The sequence below is a fragment of the Nansenia antarctica genome, assembly GCF_963989245.1.
Source record: "Nansenia antarctica genome assembly, chromosome: 2".
NCBI lineage: Eukaryota > Metazoa > Chordata > Actinopteri > Argentiniformes > Microstomatidae > Nansenia > Nansenia antarctica.
In genome coordinates this window covers 9,506,815-9,521,634 of record NC_137675.1, presented here as the reverse complement: position 1 = coordinate 9,521,634, position 14,820 = coordinate 9,506,815, and the positions used below count along the sequence as shown (strand labels likewise).

Here is a 14,820-nt window from a genome sequence, read left to right as displayed (position 1 = left end):
CCTCTCTCTCTCCCCCTACCCTCCCTCCCCCCCCTCTCTCTCTCTCCTCCAGTAACAGACTAGCTCCCCATAGCAACCACGACCGGATACAGCGTCTCAGGCACGAGTTCCAGCAGGCTCGCCATGACGACGACCCCGACGACGACCGCAGGAGGACCTACAGCTTCGAGCAACCCTGGGTGAGTGTCTGAGAGAGGCCGCCCCCCCCCCCCCCCCCCCCGGGACCCCCACTAACCACCACTACCATCCTCCTCTCCTCTGGACTACAACACCCACTAACCATCACTACCATTGGACTACAATACCCACTTAACCATCACTACCACTGGACTACAATACCCACTTAACCATCACTACCACCACCATCCCCCCCCTCCATTGGACTACAATGGCCACAAACCATCACTAGTATCAGCCCTATCCATTGGACTACATTACGCAGTAACTGTCACCGTAACCGATCTGTGGACTTGTGTGTCTTGGGTGAGGGGTTACTTTATGTGAAAAGATGATGAATCCGATTGCTTTTTAAACTGTGCCTTTTTTAGATAGGGTTGAATTTTAAGGTTCTTAAAAGGTTTTCGCGTTAGAAAAACTATTGACTACAGCAGTGAGTCATCGAACAAAAAATGTCGGAATGCCGTCTCAGTTCAAAACGGCGGAACTCTTATGACAACAGATCAGTCTCCTCTGCTTCCCTCCACCGACTGTATGCCTGAAGTGTAGTAGATTTTACATTTCCTGTCTTTTATGGGAGACAATTATAATGACTGTTTGTGGCATGTTTTGTTATGTGTTTTTTTAAGATCACTATTAATTGCATGCCAGCTCGTCCTGTGTATTTATTTTGTGCTCTGTTTTTATTAACCCTGTTCATTGTCTGTCTCCATAATATGTATGTCTATACATTCATTTTTACTAATTCAACTGTCATACGTGTGTCATATCAACTGTTTTATGTGCGCTGGCTTAGAAGGCAACATTGTGAAAAAATTTAGCTTTTTCCTTCATCAATAGTTAGTTTATGTGGGGAGTTGAGGGAGCTCTATGAACAGACTGCTTTGACCTTTGACCTCTGGGGGTTTGCTTTTATAACGAATGATAAATCCAATAAAATGCTTGGTTTTGAGTTGTGTTTTGGAACTGACTCATCTCATTTGTCGGGTTAGAACTCGATGTAGCAGTGTGTCATTGTTTAGAGTTCATACACACACACTCACTCACTCACTGACGCACACAGACACACACACACACACACAAACACATACACACACACACACACACACACACACAGACAGACAACACTTACACACATACTCACTCACTCACTCACTGACGCACACAGACACACAAACACATACACTTACACACACCCACACACACACATACACACACACACACACACAGACAGACAACACTTACACATTTACACACTCACTCACTCACTCACTGACGCACACAGGCACCCACACACACCCCCCCCCCCCCACACACACACACACACACACACACAAACACACACAGGCAGTATGAATAGCTCCCATCAAGCCTCTACCACCCACTCAATCCCATTAAACGGGAGACGAACACAGAGAGTGGCAGCTCCATCAAACCTCCCTGTGATGATGTTGTGTTTGTGACGGCTGTCACCCCTCCACCACCAAGCTAGTCACCCCCCCCCCCTCCACCACCAAGCTAGTCACCCCCCCCCTCCACCACCAAGCTAGTCACCCCCCCCCCCTCCACCACCAAGCTAGAGTCACCCCCCCCCCCCTCCACCACCAAGCTAGTCACCCCCCCCCCCCCTCCACCACCAAGCTAGTCACCCCCCCCCCTCCACCACCAAACTAGTCACCCCCCCCTCCACCACCAAACTAGTCACCCCCCCCTCCACCACCAAACTAGTCACCCCCCCCATCCACCACCAAGCTAGAGTCACATCAACATTTCATCTGGAGATACCACAGCATCCATGGAGGTGTCATGGCAAATAATGTCCAACGCCCTTGCCATGCCGATGCTAGCAGCATTCTGGACAGCTTCCAGACAATCCAGACATTCCTGGGTAAACTGTACCACAGATTAAGGTCTGGATTGTGTGCGAGACAACTCAGGTACATCGCAGAGAGCGGTACAGTTTACTCAGGAATGTCCGGAATGCTAGCGTCAGCGACTACTTCACCCGGACACATTCCGGCAGCCCGGACAAATCCAGATAGTTAGCTAGGTAGCTAGGTAGTTGGCTAGGTAGTTTCAGTACATTCTAAACACCAGCTACTTAGCAATTAATCAGAATGCTAGCATCGGCATAGCCTGGGCGTTCTAAAGACCTGACGACGTCACCCGGACACATTCTGGCCGCCCGGACAGTATTTGCCATGACAGAGGCTTTTCTCCAGAAACAGCGTCGGAGAGTTCCACGAATGCACTCTAGAACATAATGTTTCTATGTTCTAGAAGCTGAAACAATATCCAGGAGTTCCATTCATTCACTCTTAGAGCATCATTCTATGTCTGTGTTCTAGAAGCTGAAACAATGACTTGTGTTCGTAAAATTCGCTCTGAGAAGCGCCGGAGCGCACACCGGGTTCAACGCCATAAAGGGACCAAGTCATTTGATTGGGGGCATTCCATGAGTGCTGATCAGATTTCCAGAGTGAATACGAACACAGCCAATATTCTAGGAGTCCCATTAATTCACTCTAGAACATCATTCTAATTCTACGTTCTAGAAGATGAAACTGACTTCTGAGAGTTCCACGAATGCACGACTAGAGTTCTTAGGACGCCGTGGTGAGGTCCGTTGGATCAACACTGCTGACTGGAGATGAGTAACATCATACATCATAGCCATGTGGAAGCCCTGGACCCTGTCACTGTACGCCTCTCTACCCAGGCTTCGCTGCTCCGGGTCAGGCCGGGCCTGCGTCTTCCCTCCCCTGTAGCCTAACCTAGCGTAGCACGGTGTGGAAACTCTCCTGTCAGCAGCCCAGCCGGTAATTACTGTCCACTGCTAATCATTTAGGTAATTATCCCTTCTCTAGGCCTGCTGCCTGCTGTTTCCTGTCCTGTGTTGTACTGTGTGTGTGTGTGTGTGTGTGTGTGTGTGTGTGTGTGTGTGTGTGTGTGTGTGTGTGTGTGTGTGTGTGTGTGTGTGTGTGTGTGGGGTGGGGTGAGGGGTTGGCAAGGGCAAGGACGCTGGCATGACCAGTGGGGCGGTGATAAGTGGAATGATGATGGTGTCACAAAGCCGTGTGTTCAGGTTTAATGACCTGTGCGCCGACGTGGTGTGTGTGTGTGTGTGTGTGTGTGTGTGTGTGTGTGTGTGAGAGTGAGAGTGAGAGTGAGAGAGAGTGAGTGAGTGAGACAGCTACCTCCTGCATGGTGTCTGGCCTTGACTAGCCAGACTGAGGAGACGACCTATCACCCTCCAGGATGACAAAGCGAAAACACGTTTTTTTGGACATTTATTATAAATCTATTCAAATGTAAATATAGAAATCCCTCATCTCATATACATAAGTATTCAAACCCTGTGCTATTAAAATCAAATGTAAAAATGTCATCAACAAATCACTCAATGGAACTGAGTCCATCTTAATGCAAGGATAATAGTTCATGTCATCTTGGAATGAATCTCTTTGTTTTTGTCGGGTCTCTGGTTGCATAGGAATCAGTTCCACACTGTGTAGATTAGGATGGCAAATTCTCTTAATCCATTTTAAATGTGGAAAAAGGGAAGGGGTCTGAATACTCTCCGAAGGCACTGTATACCGCAACACACACACACACACACACGGATACTACAACACACACACACACACACACACACACACCCTGCCTGCATCGTATCCGCTTTTATTGTAGTCATTTAGCACCGCCGTGCACACTCTGGATGATCTGCCCATATGTCTGGCGGAGGATTCTGGGATCCGTGGTCTAATTCTATCACAGTGACTGATCCCCCCCTCATTCCCGCTCACACACACACACACACACACACACACACACACACACACACACTCCCGCCTGCATCGTAGCCGCGTTTATTGTAGTCATTTAGCACAGCCTGAGCGGTGCGTCTACCAGGGGCTTTCTGTTCTTAACGGCCAGCCGCGATTTTATGGCCTGTTGGTGTCTGTTCCACCGCAGCAGCAGCATCATATTCACACTCATATTCATATTCATAGTTAATATCTCCATTAGCCTCGTATCTGTTGGGCTTTGTGCTTTATGATCATCGGCGGTCGGGAAGACACTAAAGAGATCGGCCCGCCGCTCGGTTCTGACGACTCATCTTTACGTGTCGAGTCATAACCGCCTCGTAAAACCACACACACACACACACACACACTTCAGACGTTGAGAGAGGGACTGCTGTGCTCGCGACGTGGAGGTGTGCATGTCATCATCCCCCGTCCCCGTCCCCATCTGTCCGTCACACACACAGACACACACACACCCGCCTTCCCTGTTCTGCGTGGTGTCACCATGGCGACAGAGCAGAGCCCAGGTTATGCCAATCAATCCCCGATGATTGCGGGGATTCATTAGGTTTAATGGGGCCGGGCTCCCAGGTGCTCTCCAGAGATGACAGCCTAATCGTTTTATAGCCCTCCCTCCCTCCCTCTACCTCCCCGCCTCCCACCCTCCCTCCTCACCCATCACTACAGCACACAGTGGCCCCCCTCTCCAAAGGAGGGGTACTATGAATACCGACATACATAACCATAACCATAACCATAAAAGTAATTTGATTGCCTTTTCTCTCCGCAGTAATTTTTACGCCCACAACGCTAATGAACATGGGGAGGGAGAAAGGCAGGGTGTATGGGTGAGGGTGAGGGGGGGGGGGGGGTGAGGGGGTGGGCACGCTGGCAAGACAAGTGGGCCAGTGATAAGTGAATGATAGCGGTGTCGCAAAGCCGTGTGTTCAGGTTTAATGACCTGTGCTCCGGAGTGGAGGGGAGAGTGTGTGTGTGTGTGCGCGTGTGCGTGTGTGCGTGTGTGTGCGTGGGCCCATATGGGAGGGCTGTCAGAGTGTCAGCAGGACAACAGCGCGCCTCATTAACACCCACTCACATCCATTTCGCCTCCAGCATGGTGTCTGTCTGTCTGTCTGTCTGTCTGTCGACCTCTGCTCTGACCTCCTCACTCTCAAGGACCTTCAGGTTGCTCTCTGAATGGGTCCTGGTAAGTGTGTGTGTGTGTGTGTGTGTGTGTGTGTGTGTGTGTGTGTGTGTGTGTGTGTGTGTGTATGTGCGTGTGCCCGTGTCCGTGTGTGTGTGTGTGTGTGTGTGTGTGTGTGTGTGTGTGTGTGTGTGTGTGTGTGCCCGTGTGTGTGTTTGTGTGTGTGTATGAGAGAGACTGTGTCTGTCCGGCAGGGGCGATTTTAGGATCAGCCCCTAGGGCACAAACTGATTTGCCAATGTGTACACAACTGCATATGTGTGTGTGTGTGTTCCAGTCAATTTGTTCAGCTACTCTGCTGACCATTGTAGATAAAAGCATTTCCTCTCATACATCAACTATTCAATTATGTGACTAGAAAGACACCAACAAATCAGAGAAAACGTACGTTATTGTTGAGCCACCTTTTTTCTTTTTTTTCTTTTACTGTTTTGCCACTATAACAATGTTGACTTCACTATCTGTCCACTTTCTCCCCTGGTTCTTCCTGCTCTCTCTCTGCCATCTCCGTCCTCCTCTCTCCCTCTTTGCACTGACAATCACACACAAAAATATTGTATTCAAATAGAAAATGTATGACGTATAATCTGATAATAAAGAAAGCAAACAGAGTATTTGTGATGTAAATACATATAAGAGGAGTTTGGGTTTGATAACAGTATATCAATACACTACTTAGTTATGTGAAATCATTGTGGAGTCCACTGCAATGAATGTGAACAAAACTGAAGCTGCCGTAGCATTATAACTACAGTATGTGGTCTTGACTACCTGTCCACTTTCTCACATGGTTCTTGCTCTCTCTCTCTCTCTGCTGTGCTGACTCCATCCTGCTCTCTCTCTCCTTCTCTCCCTCTCTCCTCCTCTTTCCCTCTTTTGCTGTCAACCAAAAGGCAAACATAACAACCAGAGTATTTATAATGTGATAAGATTAGATTACATAATATTACATTATTCTAATTGAATATCGGGTTGCTGTGGGAAATGCAGTCAGGTAATGTTATTTTGAAAAGAAATAACTAAAAAAACATCTATAGAAAAACAGACATTTCCAATGAGTGGGGGTTTGTTCCGATGCTTCAATCCACTGTCTATGTACTGTAAATATACCAAAAAGCCCAATTATATCAGAATAAGAAACATCTTGACTACTTTAACTAAAATAATCAAGTGTGTCCACTCCAGTTAGCTCTTTAGCTGGTGTTACCAAGTGTGCAGCAGATAGCTAATCTAATCACCTCTGAGCTAGCTAGCTATGCTAGCGCCGCTCCGCTTCGCGTCGTGCCTAACCACCCCGCTAGCTGTGCCCATATCCACCACGGCTTCTCGTCCCATAACCCTAATAATGAATCAGACACTTTCTAGTCATTAATAACGACCGCTTTGAACCAACGTTCTCTGTCACAACATTCAGCAATTATATTTGCTAACGTTTTAACCTGCTTACTTTCATCTGCAGACACCTCACCCGGCCAAAACTCTCTCTTCGTTACCAACGAGGTGCAATGTAGGCTACTGTACCGGAGTGTGTAACATGACTTCATAAAGAATACTGGATATTAAACCTGTTAAAATAAAGCCCTTTGAACCTGTAATTGGGCAAAAAAAAAAATCAGAAAATAATAATAATTAATAATATATCTCTAATTTTTTAGGGGTGCTGAGATTAAATGTAGGGGTGCTCACCCTTAAACAGGGTCTAAGATCGCCCATGCTGTCCGGCCATCGATGTTGGCGTGTGTCTGTCTGTGTGTCCGTGTTTATGTGCCTGTGTGTGTGTGTACGTGTTTGTGTGCGTGTGTGTGTGTGTGTATCCGTGTTTGTGTGTGTGTGTGTGTGTGTGTGTGTGCCTGTGTGTGTGTGTGTGTGTGTGTGTGTGTCTCCGTCCGTCCGTATGTCCGTCCGTCTGTGTGTGCTGTGTGCTCATCTGTACGGGTGTGTGTGTGTGATGAGTAACCAGTGTGTTGGTGTTCCAGCCCTCCCCCGGCCCCCCGTACACACACTCCCAGCCCGGCCGCCACTCCGTGTCTGTGGAGGTCCAGATGCAGCGGCAGAGGCAGGAGGAGAGGGACGCCTTCCACCAGGCCCAGAGGCAGTACAGCTCTCTGCCACGGTAAGACTGTGTGTGTGTGTGTGTGTGTGTTGTGTGTGTTGTATGTGGTGTGTGTGTGTGTGTGTGTGTGTGTTTGCCTGCGTGCCTGCGTGAGTGCGTGCGTGCGTGTGTGTGTCTGTGAACATGTACCGTATGCGTGGCTAAGATGATTGTGTGTGTGCGTGTGTGTGTGTGTGTGTGTGTGTGTGTCACAGATAAAGATCAAACACCATAATCTACAGTATGTAGGTATAACATGGGATACTGTACGTATGACATCAGCCTGATGACATCACGTGGGTGACCAGGTCAGTCCCATGATCTGAGATCTCACATGACACCATCACCTTTCATCTGCGTGTGTGTGTGTCATGTGTGTCATGTGTTAGGGGTGTGTGTGTGTATGTGTGTGCGTATGCGTGTATTAGGTGTGTGTGTGTGTGTGTGTGTTTGTGTGTGTGTGTGTGTGTGTGTATGCATATATGCGTATATTAGGTGTGTGTGTGTGTGTTGTTCCAGGAAGTGGTGTCTGCCTGCGGATTGGCTGTGTGTTTATGGTCGGCCCTTGTGATTGGCCCAGAGGTTAGAGAGTGCTGTGGTGGACAGGCAGTTGCTAAAAGAAGAGGGCTCAGTGGGCTAGGGGGATGGAGGGAGGATGTTTTGGTTGGTGGAGGTGTGTGTGTGTGTGTGTGTGTGTGTGTGTGTGTGTGTGCACGTGCACGTGTGTTCGTGTGAGCGCTGGTAGGTAGAACACAGACCTCCAGAGCGGCCCCCTACACCCTCGCTTACCATACTGTACTTTGGGGGCCGAAGGCGGGGGACGAACCCCGCTCCATAGACCCCCCCAAAACCACAGCACTGTGTCCAGTAACACACAGTCAGCAGACAGTCAGCACCCAGGCCCTGAACCCCCCCCCCCCCCCCCACAGTCACCTGAGATACCGAACTCGATCTATAAACAGAGTGATTCTAATCTTTATATACGTAACTATATCTCTCGAAACATCGATAGCGTGATACAGTGTACGGATCAGTGTCGGCGCAAAGTTCGAGCCCCTGTTCTCAGAACACAACGCCCCAAATTCGCTGATATCACAGAATCTACCGGGACAATGAGTCTTGTTCACATGTTATCCGCGAGATCGGTAGCGATTCGTCTTAATCCACCATCGTGGTTGACTCAAGATTATCTCCGATTCTATCGGTCCGAAAGGTTTTGAGGTTCCCTCGTTTGGTTTGGAAGAGTAATGGGAACGGGTCCAGGGTGACATCCTGTGGGCTGCGGTTCTGTCTGGGGCCCGGTTCTGTTTGGATTAAGCTGTTTGTGTTATCGTAACAATCGGGTTGTTTACTTTGGGACATTCCTGTGTGCGAGCGGGGGCCGGGGGGGACTGATGGAGGGCCTGGCTGCTATCGGCTTGTGAGATCTGGATGGATTTCATATGGGCCGTGTTCTCCAGACGGGTGTGCGCGCGCACACACACACACACGCACACTCTTGCGCACACAAGCGAGCATGCACACACTCTCACACATCCACACACACACACACACACTCTCTCTCTCACACATCCACATCCACATACTCTCTCACACACACACACACACACATGTGCACACACACACACACACTCTTGCGCACACAAGCGAGCACGAACACACTCACACATCTCCACACACACACACACTCTCTCTCTCCCACAACCACATCCACATACTCTCTCTCACACACACACATGTGCACACACACACACACACACGCACACGCACACTCTCTCTTTCTCTCTCTTACACAAACACACTCTCTCTCTCTCTCTCTCTCTCCCACATACATATACACACATTCTCTCTCTCTTACACAAACACACACTCTCTCACACACACACACACACACACACACACACACACTCCCCTTCCTTCCTGTCATTGGTGGAAGTGGATGAGTCATGATCATGGCTGTGATTAACGCTCCAGTGCAGAGAGAGCTTGATAAAGGTCAGCTGGCTTCCCCTCGCTGACGCTCCTCCACAACGGGGCTCGAGCAGCGCTAAACCAACGGCTTCAAAACAAGGTTGCGTAGTCGAGAGGCTGTGTGTTCATCACGGACTAGCCAGCTAGCGCGCGTGTGCGTGTGTGCGTGCGTGTGTGCGTGCGTGCGTGCGTGTGTGTGTGTGTGTGAGCTCCAGGCCAAGACAGAGGCGGCGACAGAGCCAGGCTGGAAACTGCCAACAGCTGCAGTCACTCTGTCTCTCTCATCCTCTCTCTTCATCATTCTCTCTCTCTCTCTCTCTCTTCATCTCTCTGTCTCTCTATCTCCTCTCTCTCTCTGTCTCTCTCTCATCCTCTCTCTTCATCATTCTCTCTCTCTTCATTTCTCTCTCTCTATCTCCTCTCTCTCTCTCTTCATTTCTCTCTCTCTCTCTTTATCTCTCTGTCTCTCTCTCTTCATCTCTCTGTCTCTCTCTCCTCTCTCTCTCTCTCTCTTCATTTCTCTCTCTCTCTCTCTTTATCTCTCTGTCTCTCTCTCTTCATCTCTCTGTCTATCTCCTCTCTCTCTCTTCATTTCTCTCTCTCTCTTTATCTCTCTGTCTCTCTATCTCCTCTCTCTCTCTCTTCATCTCTCTGTCTTTCTCCTCTCTCTCTCTCTCTCTCTTCATCTCTCTGTCTCTCTATCTCCTCTCTCTCTCTCTCTCTCTCTTCATCTCTCTGTCTCTATCTCCTCTCTCTCTCTTCATTTCTCTCTCTCTCTCTTTATCTCTCTGTCTCTCTCTCTTCATCTCTCTGTCTCTCTCTCCTCTCTCTCTCTCTCTTCATTTCTCTCTCTCTCTCTTTATCTCTCTGTCTCTCTCTCTTCATCTCTCTGTCTATCTCCTCTCTCTCTCTTCATTTCTCTCTCTCTCTTTATCTCTCTGTCTCTCTATCTCCTCTCTCTCTCTCTTCATCTCTCTGTCTCTATCTCCTCTCTCTCTCTCTTTATCTCTCTGTCTCTCTATCTCTTCCTCCCTTTATCTCTCTGTCTCTCTCTATCTCCCTCTCTCTCTCACTTGCTCTCTTCATCATCATTATCAGCTCTCTCTCTCTTTCTCTTTCTTTCTTTTTCTTCTCTCTCCTTTCCCCCCATCCATATCTTTCTCTCTCTCTCTCTCTCTCTCTCTCTCTTCATTGTCATCTCTCTCTCTCTGTTTCTCCTCATCCATATTTCTCTCTCTTTTCTCCCCCCCCCCCCCCATCCCGTGGTTTTATCCAGGGTGGTGTGTTAGCGTAGCGAAGAGGCTAGCTGGTTAACAGTTCCAGACACGGACAGACAGAACAGGCCGTGCCTCCTCGTCGCCACGGTGATGAAACGACATCAGATAGCGACATCAGCCCCCCTCTCCGAGAATCGGAATCGCTCAACCTCGAGGTTAAAATAAACCCGGCCGCGATTGAGGTTTCTATCTTATTAGGGAGGCTGGGGATGTGTGTGTTGGGGGGGGGGGGGGGGGGGGTAATCTAAGCAGAGCGTATCCATTTCCCCCCTCCCCACTGCCCTCCTTGGCAGAACAAAGGCCCTCGCTGTGGAAAAGCAATTCCCGTCTTTCTCTCTCTCTTTTTTTCTCTTTCTCTCCTTCATTCTTTCTCCTTTTCCAGCCCCAACACAAACAGAGGAATAATCCTCTCCTTCACAGCTGATTGATAAAGCCGTTAATTATGCATAGCTCGGAGATGAGACGCGCGCTGGTTCTGATGTTAGTGTTTGTCTTTTCCAGTCGGTTTGCCCCCCAGAGACACCTCTGTGTGTGTACTGTGTGTATTGTATGTGTGTGCGTGTGTGCGTGTGTGCGTGTGTGTGTGTGTGTCTGTGTGTGTGTGTCTGTGTGTGTGTAGGTCACTCAGGCATATCATGTGGACTCAGATAGAAGGAAGTTACAGAGTGGCCAGTCATGCATGAGGATGTAACTGTATGATGTCACGCATCTGGATGCCTGTCGGTGTGTTCAAGGGCCTGGGGTGTGTGTGTGTGTGTGTGTGTGTGTGTGTGTGCGTGTGTGTGTGTGTGTGTGTGTGTGTGTGTGTGTGTTTGTTTGTTTGTTTGTGTTTGTGTGTACGTTTGTGTGTACTTGTGTGTACGTGTGTGTGTATCTGTATCTGCGCGTCTGTCAGTCTGTCTCTGTGTGTGTGTGTGTGTGTGTGTGTGTGTATCTGTATCTCCGCGTCTGTCTGTCTGTCTGTGTGTGTGTGTGTATCTGTATCTGCGCGTCCGTTTGTCTGTCTCTGTGTGTGTGTGTGTTTGTGTTTGTGTTTGTGTGTGTACGTATGTGTGTACGTGTGTGTACGTGTGTGTATCTGTATCTGCGCGTCTGTCTGTCTGTCTGTGTGTGTGCCTGTTTGTGTGTGTTTGAGTGTGTGTGTGTGTGTGTGTGTATCTGTATCTACGCGTCTGTCTGTGTGTGTGTGTGTGTGTGTGTGTGTGTGAAGTCAAGAAGCCTCATTAACCCCTCCTCCCCTCCCCTCCCTTACTCCCTCCACAGCCAACCCCGTAAGAACCCCAGCTCCGTCTCCTGCTCCTCCCAGGACTCGTGGGCGGGGGGCGGGGGCGTCAGTGTCAGCAGTGTCAACCCCACCACCACCCCCACCCCCACCACCACCACCAAGGCCTACCCCCCGGCCGCCGGCGACGGCTTCCAGACGGCCAAGGACAACCCCCGCTACTCCAGCTACCAGGGCCCCAGGAACGGCTACCCTCCCGGGGCCGCCCAGACCTCCGTCAACGCCCGCGTCCTCCTGGAGGCCCAGGAGCTGCTGAGGCAGGAGCAGAGGAGGAGAGACCAACAGGAGCAGCAGCTGGCCAAGGGAGGGGGGGGGCTGGGGAAGACACCACCGGTGCCCCCGCTGGACAGCGCCGGTAACAACAACAGCAGCAGCAGTAACAGCAGCAGCAGCAACAGCGGAGGCAGGTGTGACGTGACGTATCAGAGGAAGGAGGGAGGGGGAGGAGGAGGGGGAGGGGGGGGTTTGGGTCCGGCGTCGCCCAAGGGACCGTACCGCCAGGACGTGCCCCCCTCGCCCTCCCAGCTGGCCAGGCTGAACAGGCTGGGGGGGTCGGAGAAGGGGAGGCCATTCTACTCCTGAGGGGAGGCTGGGGGACTTGGGGGCGGGGGGGGGGGGGGTTGAGGAGGCTGGGATGTTGGGTCTGGGACAGGGACTTGAGACTGGGGTGGGGGGGGCCCACGTCTGCAGGGGATGGCCGACGGATCCCCTGGTGGGCTGTTTAACAGAGCGGTGGTCTGAGGAGAGAGTGTGAGGGAGACACACACTCAGTAGAGTACACACACACACACACACACACATGGATACAGACACACACACACATCTGGGTTTCCGTTAGAGATGCTCCGATCAGGGTTTTTGGTGCCGATCACCGATCACTGGAATCAGTGATCTGCCGATCCGATATCACCGATCACCGATCACAGCGTCGAAAATGGCAATTGAAGCATTCTATTTATTGTGTAGCATTATTTATGTTTTTAATTATTCTTAACACCATTGACATTGTATATTAAGTATTCAAATGAAATTAGGAGATGAGAAAGTATCATGAATTGACAACCATCTGTTTTATTGAATTCACAACCACCTGTAGCTTACTTCAGGAAAAACAAATAAAATGTGAAAATAAAAATCATAATAAATAAAATGTACACTGTCACATCAAATGTGCAACATTCCACTCGAATGAGAGGAACTAGGGGCTCTTAGAGAACTTGGAGCTTATACAGTATACTGTAGCTTTCCTGAGGAACAATAAACATACCCAAACTAAACTGCAACATAAACAGGCTTTAGCCAAATATAAAATACTGTTTCAAGTCAGTCAGTTTCAAGTCATATTTAGGAGGAGATAAGACAGCAAGTCGGCAATAATCAATAAAACAAAAAAACAAAACATTGCACCTAAGGAGATTTCAGACTCAAACCTTACTTCTGATTAAGCAGCATCACTGGCAGATTAGCCTTGAGAAATACAAGCATCTCAGCGTTTTTGGCACTCAGCCTGTTCCTCTTATCATCTAAAATATGTCCTGCGCAGCAAATGCCGTATGATATTCGTGGTATTGAAAGTACTTGCGTGCGTTCCTCCGCGAGGAATTTCTTTTGAGCAGACAAACTGCATATTTGTTGTCTCTTTCCGACACTGTGTAATATTGCCAGACTGGCGACGCCATTTCTCTATGTAAACTGATCGGCCGTGTTTGATCGGCCTTTTTGAGAACTCCGATCAAAACCGATCAAGGGCATATCGGCCGATATCGATCGGCGCCGATCAGATCGGAGCATCTCTAGTTTCTGTTAACCGGTAATTACCGGTCTTTGTCCGATAAAATATGTTGAAGTCCGACATATTTAAACCTCTTCGGTGATAATGTCCGGTGAAAATAATTCCCTTTAAGCACAGTTTGAATACAATTTGCTAAAATTAATTTGTCACATATTCTGATTCCTTCTACATTAAAAAAGACGAATATATAGGCTATATGTTTTCTTTTATTATTAATGTGTAGACTAGCCTACGTGATGAACAAACAGCGGCAGGGTTGCCAGATGGGATTGACAATTTACAACCTAACTAGTCCGCTAAATAACCGCTAAACCCAGTAGCCCATTCGGCGGTAACCCGCCCCATCTGGCAACCCTGTCTCTCAACGGCGCGAGTAGTTTAGTCAGTTAATTTAGTTTGATCTAGTCTAAATAAAACCACTGCAGTGACCGGAGTCAAGGTTATTGTTCTGCGTGTTTTGGATGTGCTAGAGCACAGTGAATGACCACCGAGGGCCGTGAGATGCGGCTAGTAAAGGACGCTAGCCATCTCAACCCCGTTCATTGATTGAGCCTGCCGTGCCTGTTCCAGCCCTGAGTTGGGAGATTCAGAGTATAACATGCCCCTGGCTACCTCTTCTACTCCCCCCTATTCAGTCGGTGTCCATCATTTTAGTTCAATTTAGTCTATCTATAGTGTTAGAGTTTAATTTGTGCCACTAAATTGAAAGTCCACGGGTGTGTATCCCCCCGATACATCCTCCTCATTCTCATACTCCCGAGTCCGAGCCCTAAGTATGATTTGACAGGCAGCTAGACTTAATGCCTTCCCAATCAGCGAGACGTGGTTATAGAAATTGCGTCGTTTTATTGATAAAAAGGGTAAAACTGGAAAGAGAATATAGAAAACTTACATTACTGTCGTGAAACTATTTAACACACTTCAGTTAACGTAATGTGGAGTCCGTTCATTGATCGATCGATGCAGTCCGTTCAAATAGCCATCAAAAGCTAAACTAGGCATACTTAAAATTACCAATTTCATCCTCAAATCCCATTAATGCAAATGCAATAAACATCTTAGCCTACAGTCGTAATTCAAAGTAGCAAAGGTGCCTAGGCCCAGTGTGGCGCGCGTGCAGCCCTGGACAGTAGGCGCATGCGAATCATGAAAGCCTATATTATTATATAGTTTGCATCCAATCGTATCGGATGAGAAATAGACATTAAATGGCATA

The 14,820-nt window shown here is 48.8% G+C and overlaps 1 protein-coding gene across 1 annotated transcript in view; it reads left to right on the top strand.

Annotated features, from left to right (window-relative positions):
• LOC308149770 (partitioning defective 3 homolog) overlaps window positions 1-12,394 on the top strand; it is a gene marked incomplete at both ends in the record, with an annotated part of 204,272 nt that extends 191,878 nt beyond the window's left edge. The window contains 4 exon segments of the mRNA XM_080522660.1: window positions 53-185; window positions 7,167-7,303; window positions 11,794-12,145; window positions 12,239-12,394. Coding sequence (XP_080378786.1) covers window positions 53-185; window positions 7,167-7,303; window positions 11,794-12,145; window positions 12,239-12,394 — 778 coding nt within the window.
• Window positions 12,395-14,820: the final 2,426 nt, after the last annotated feature.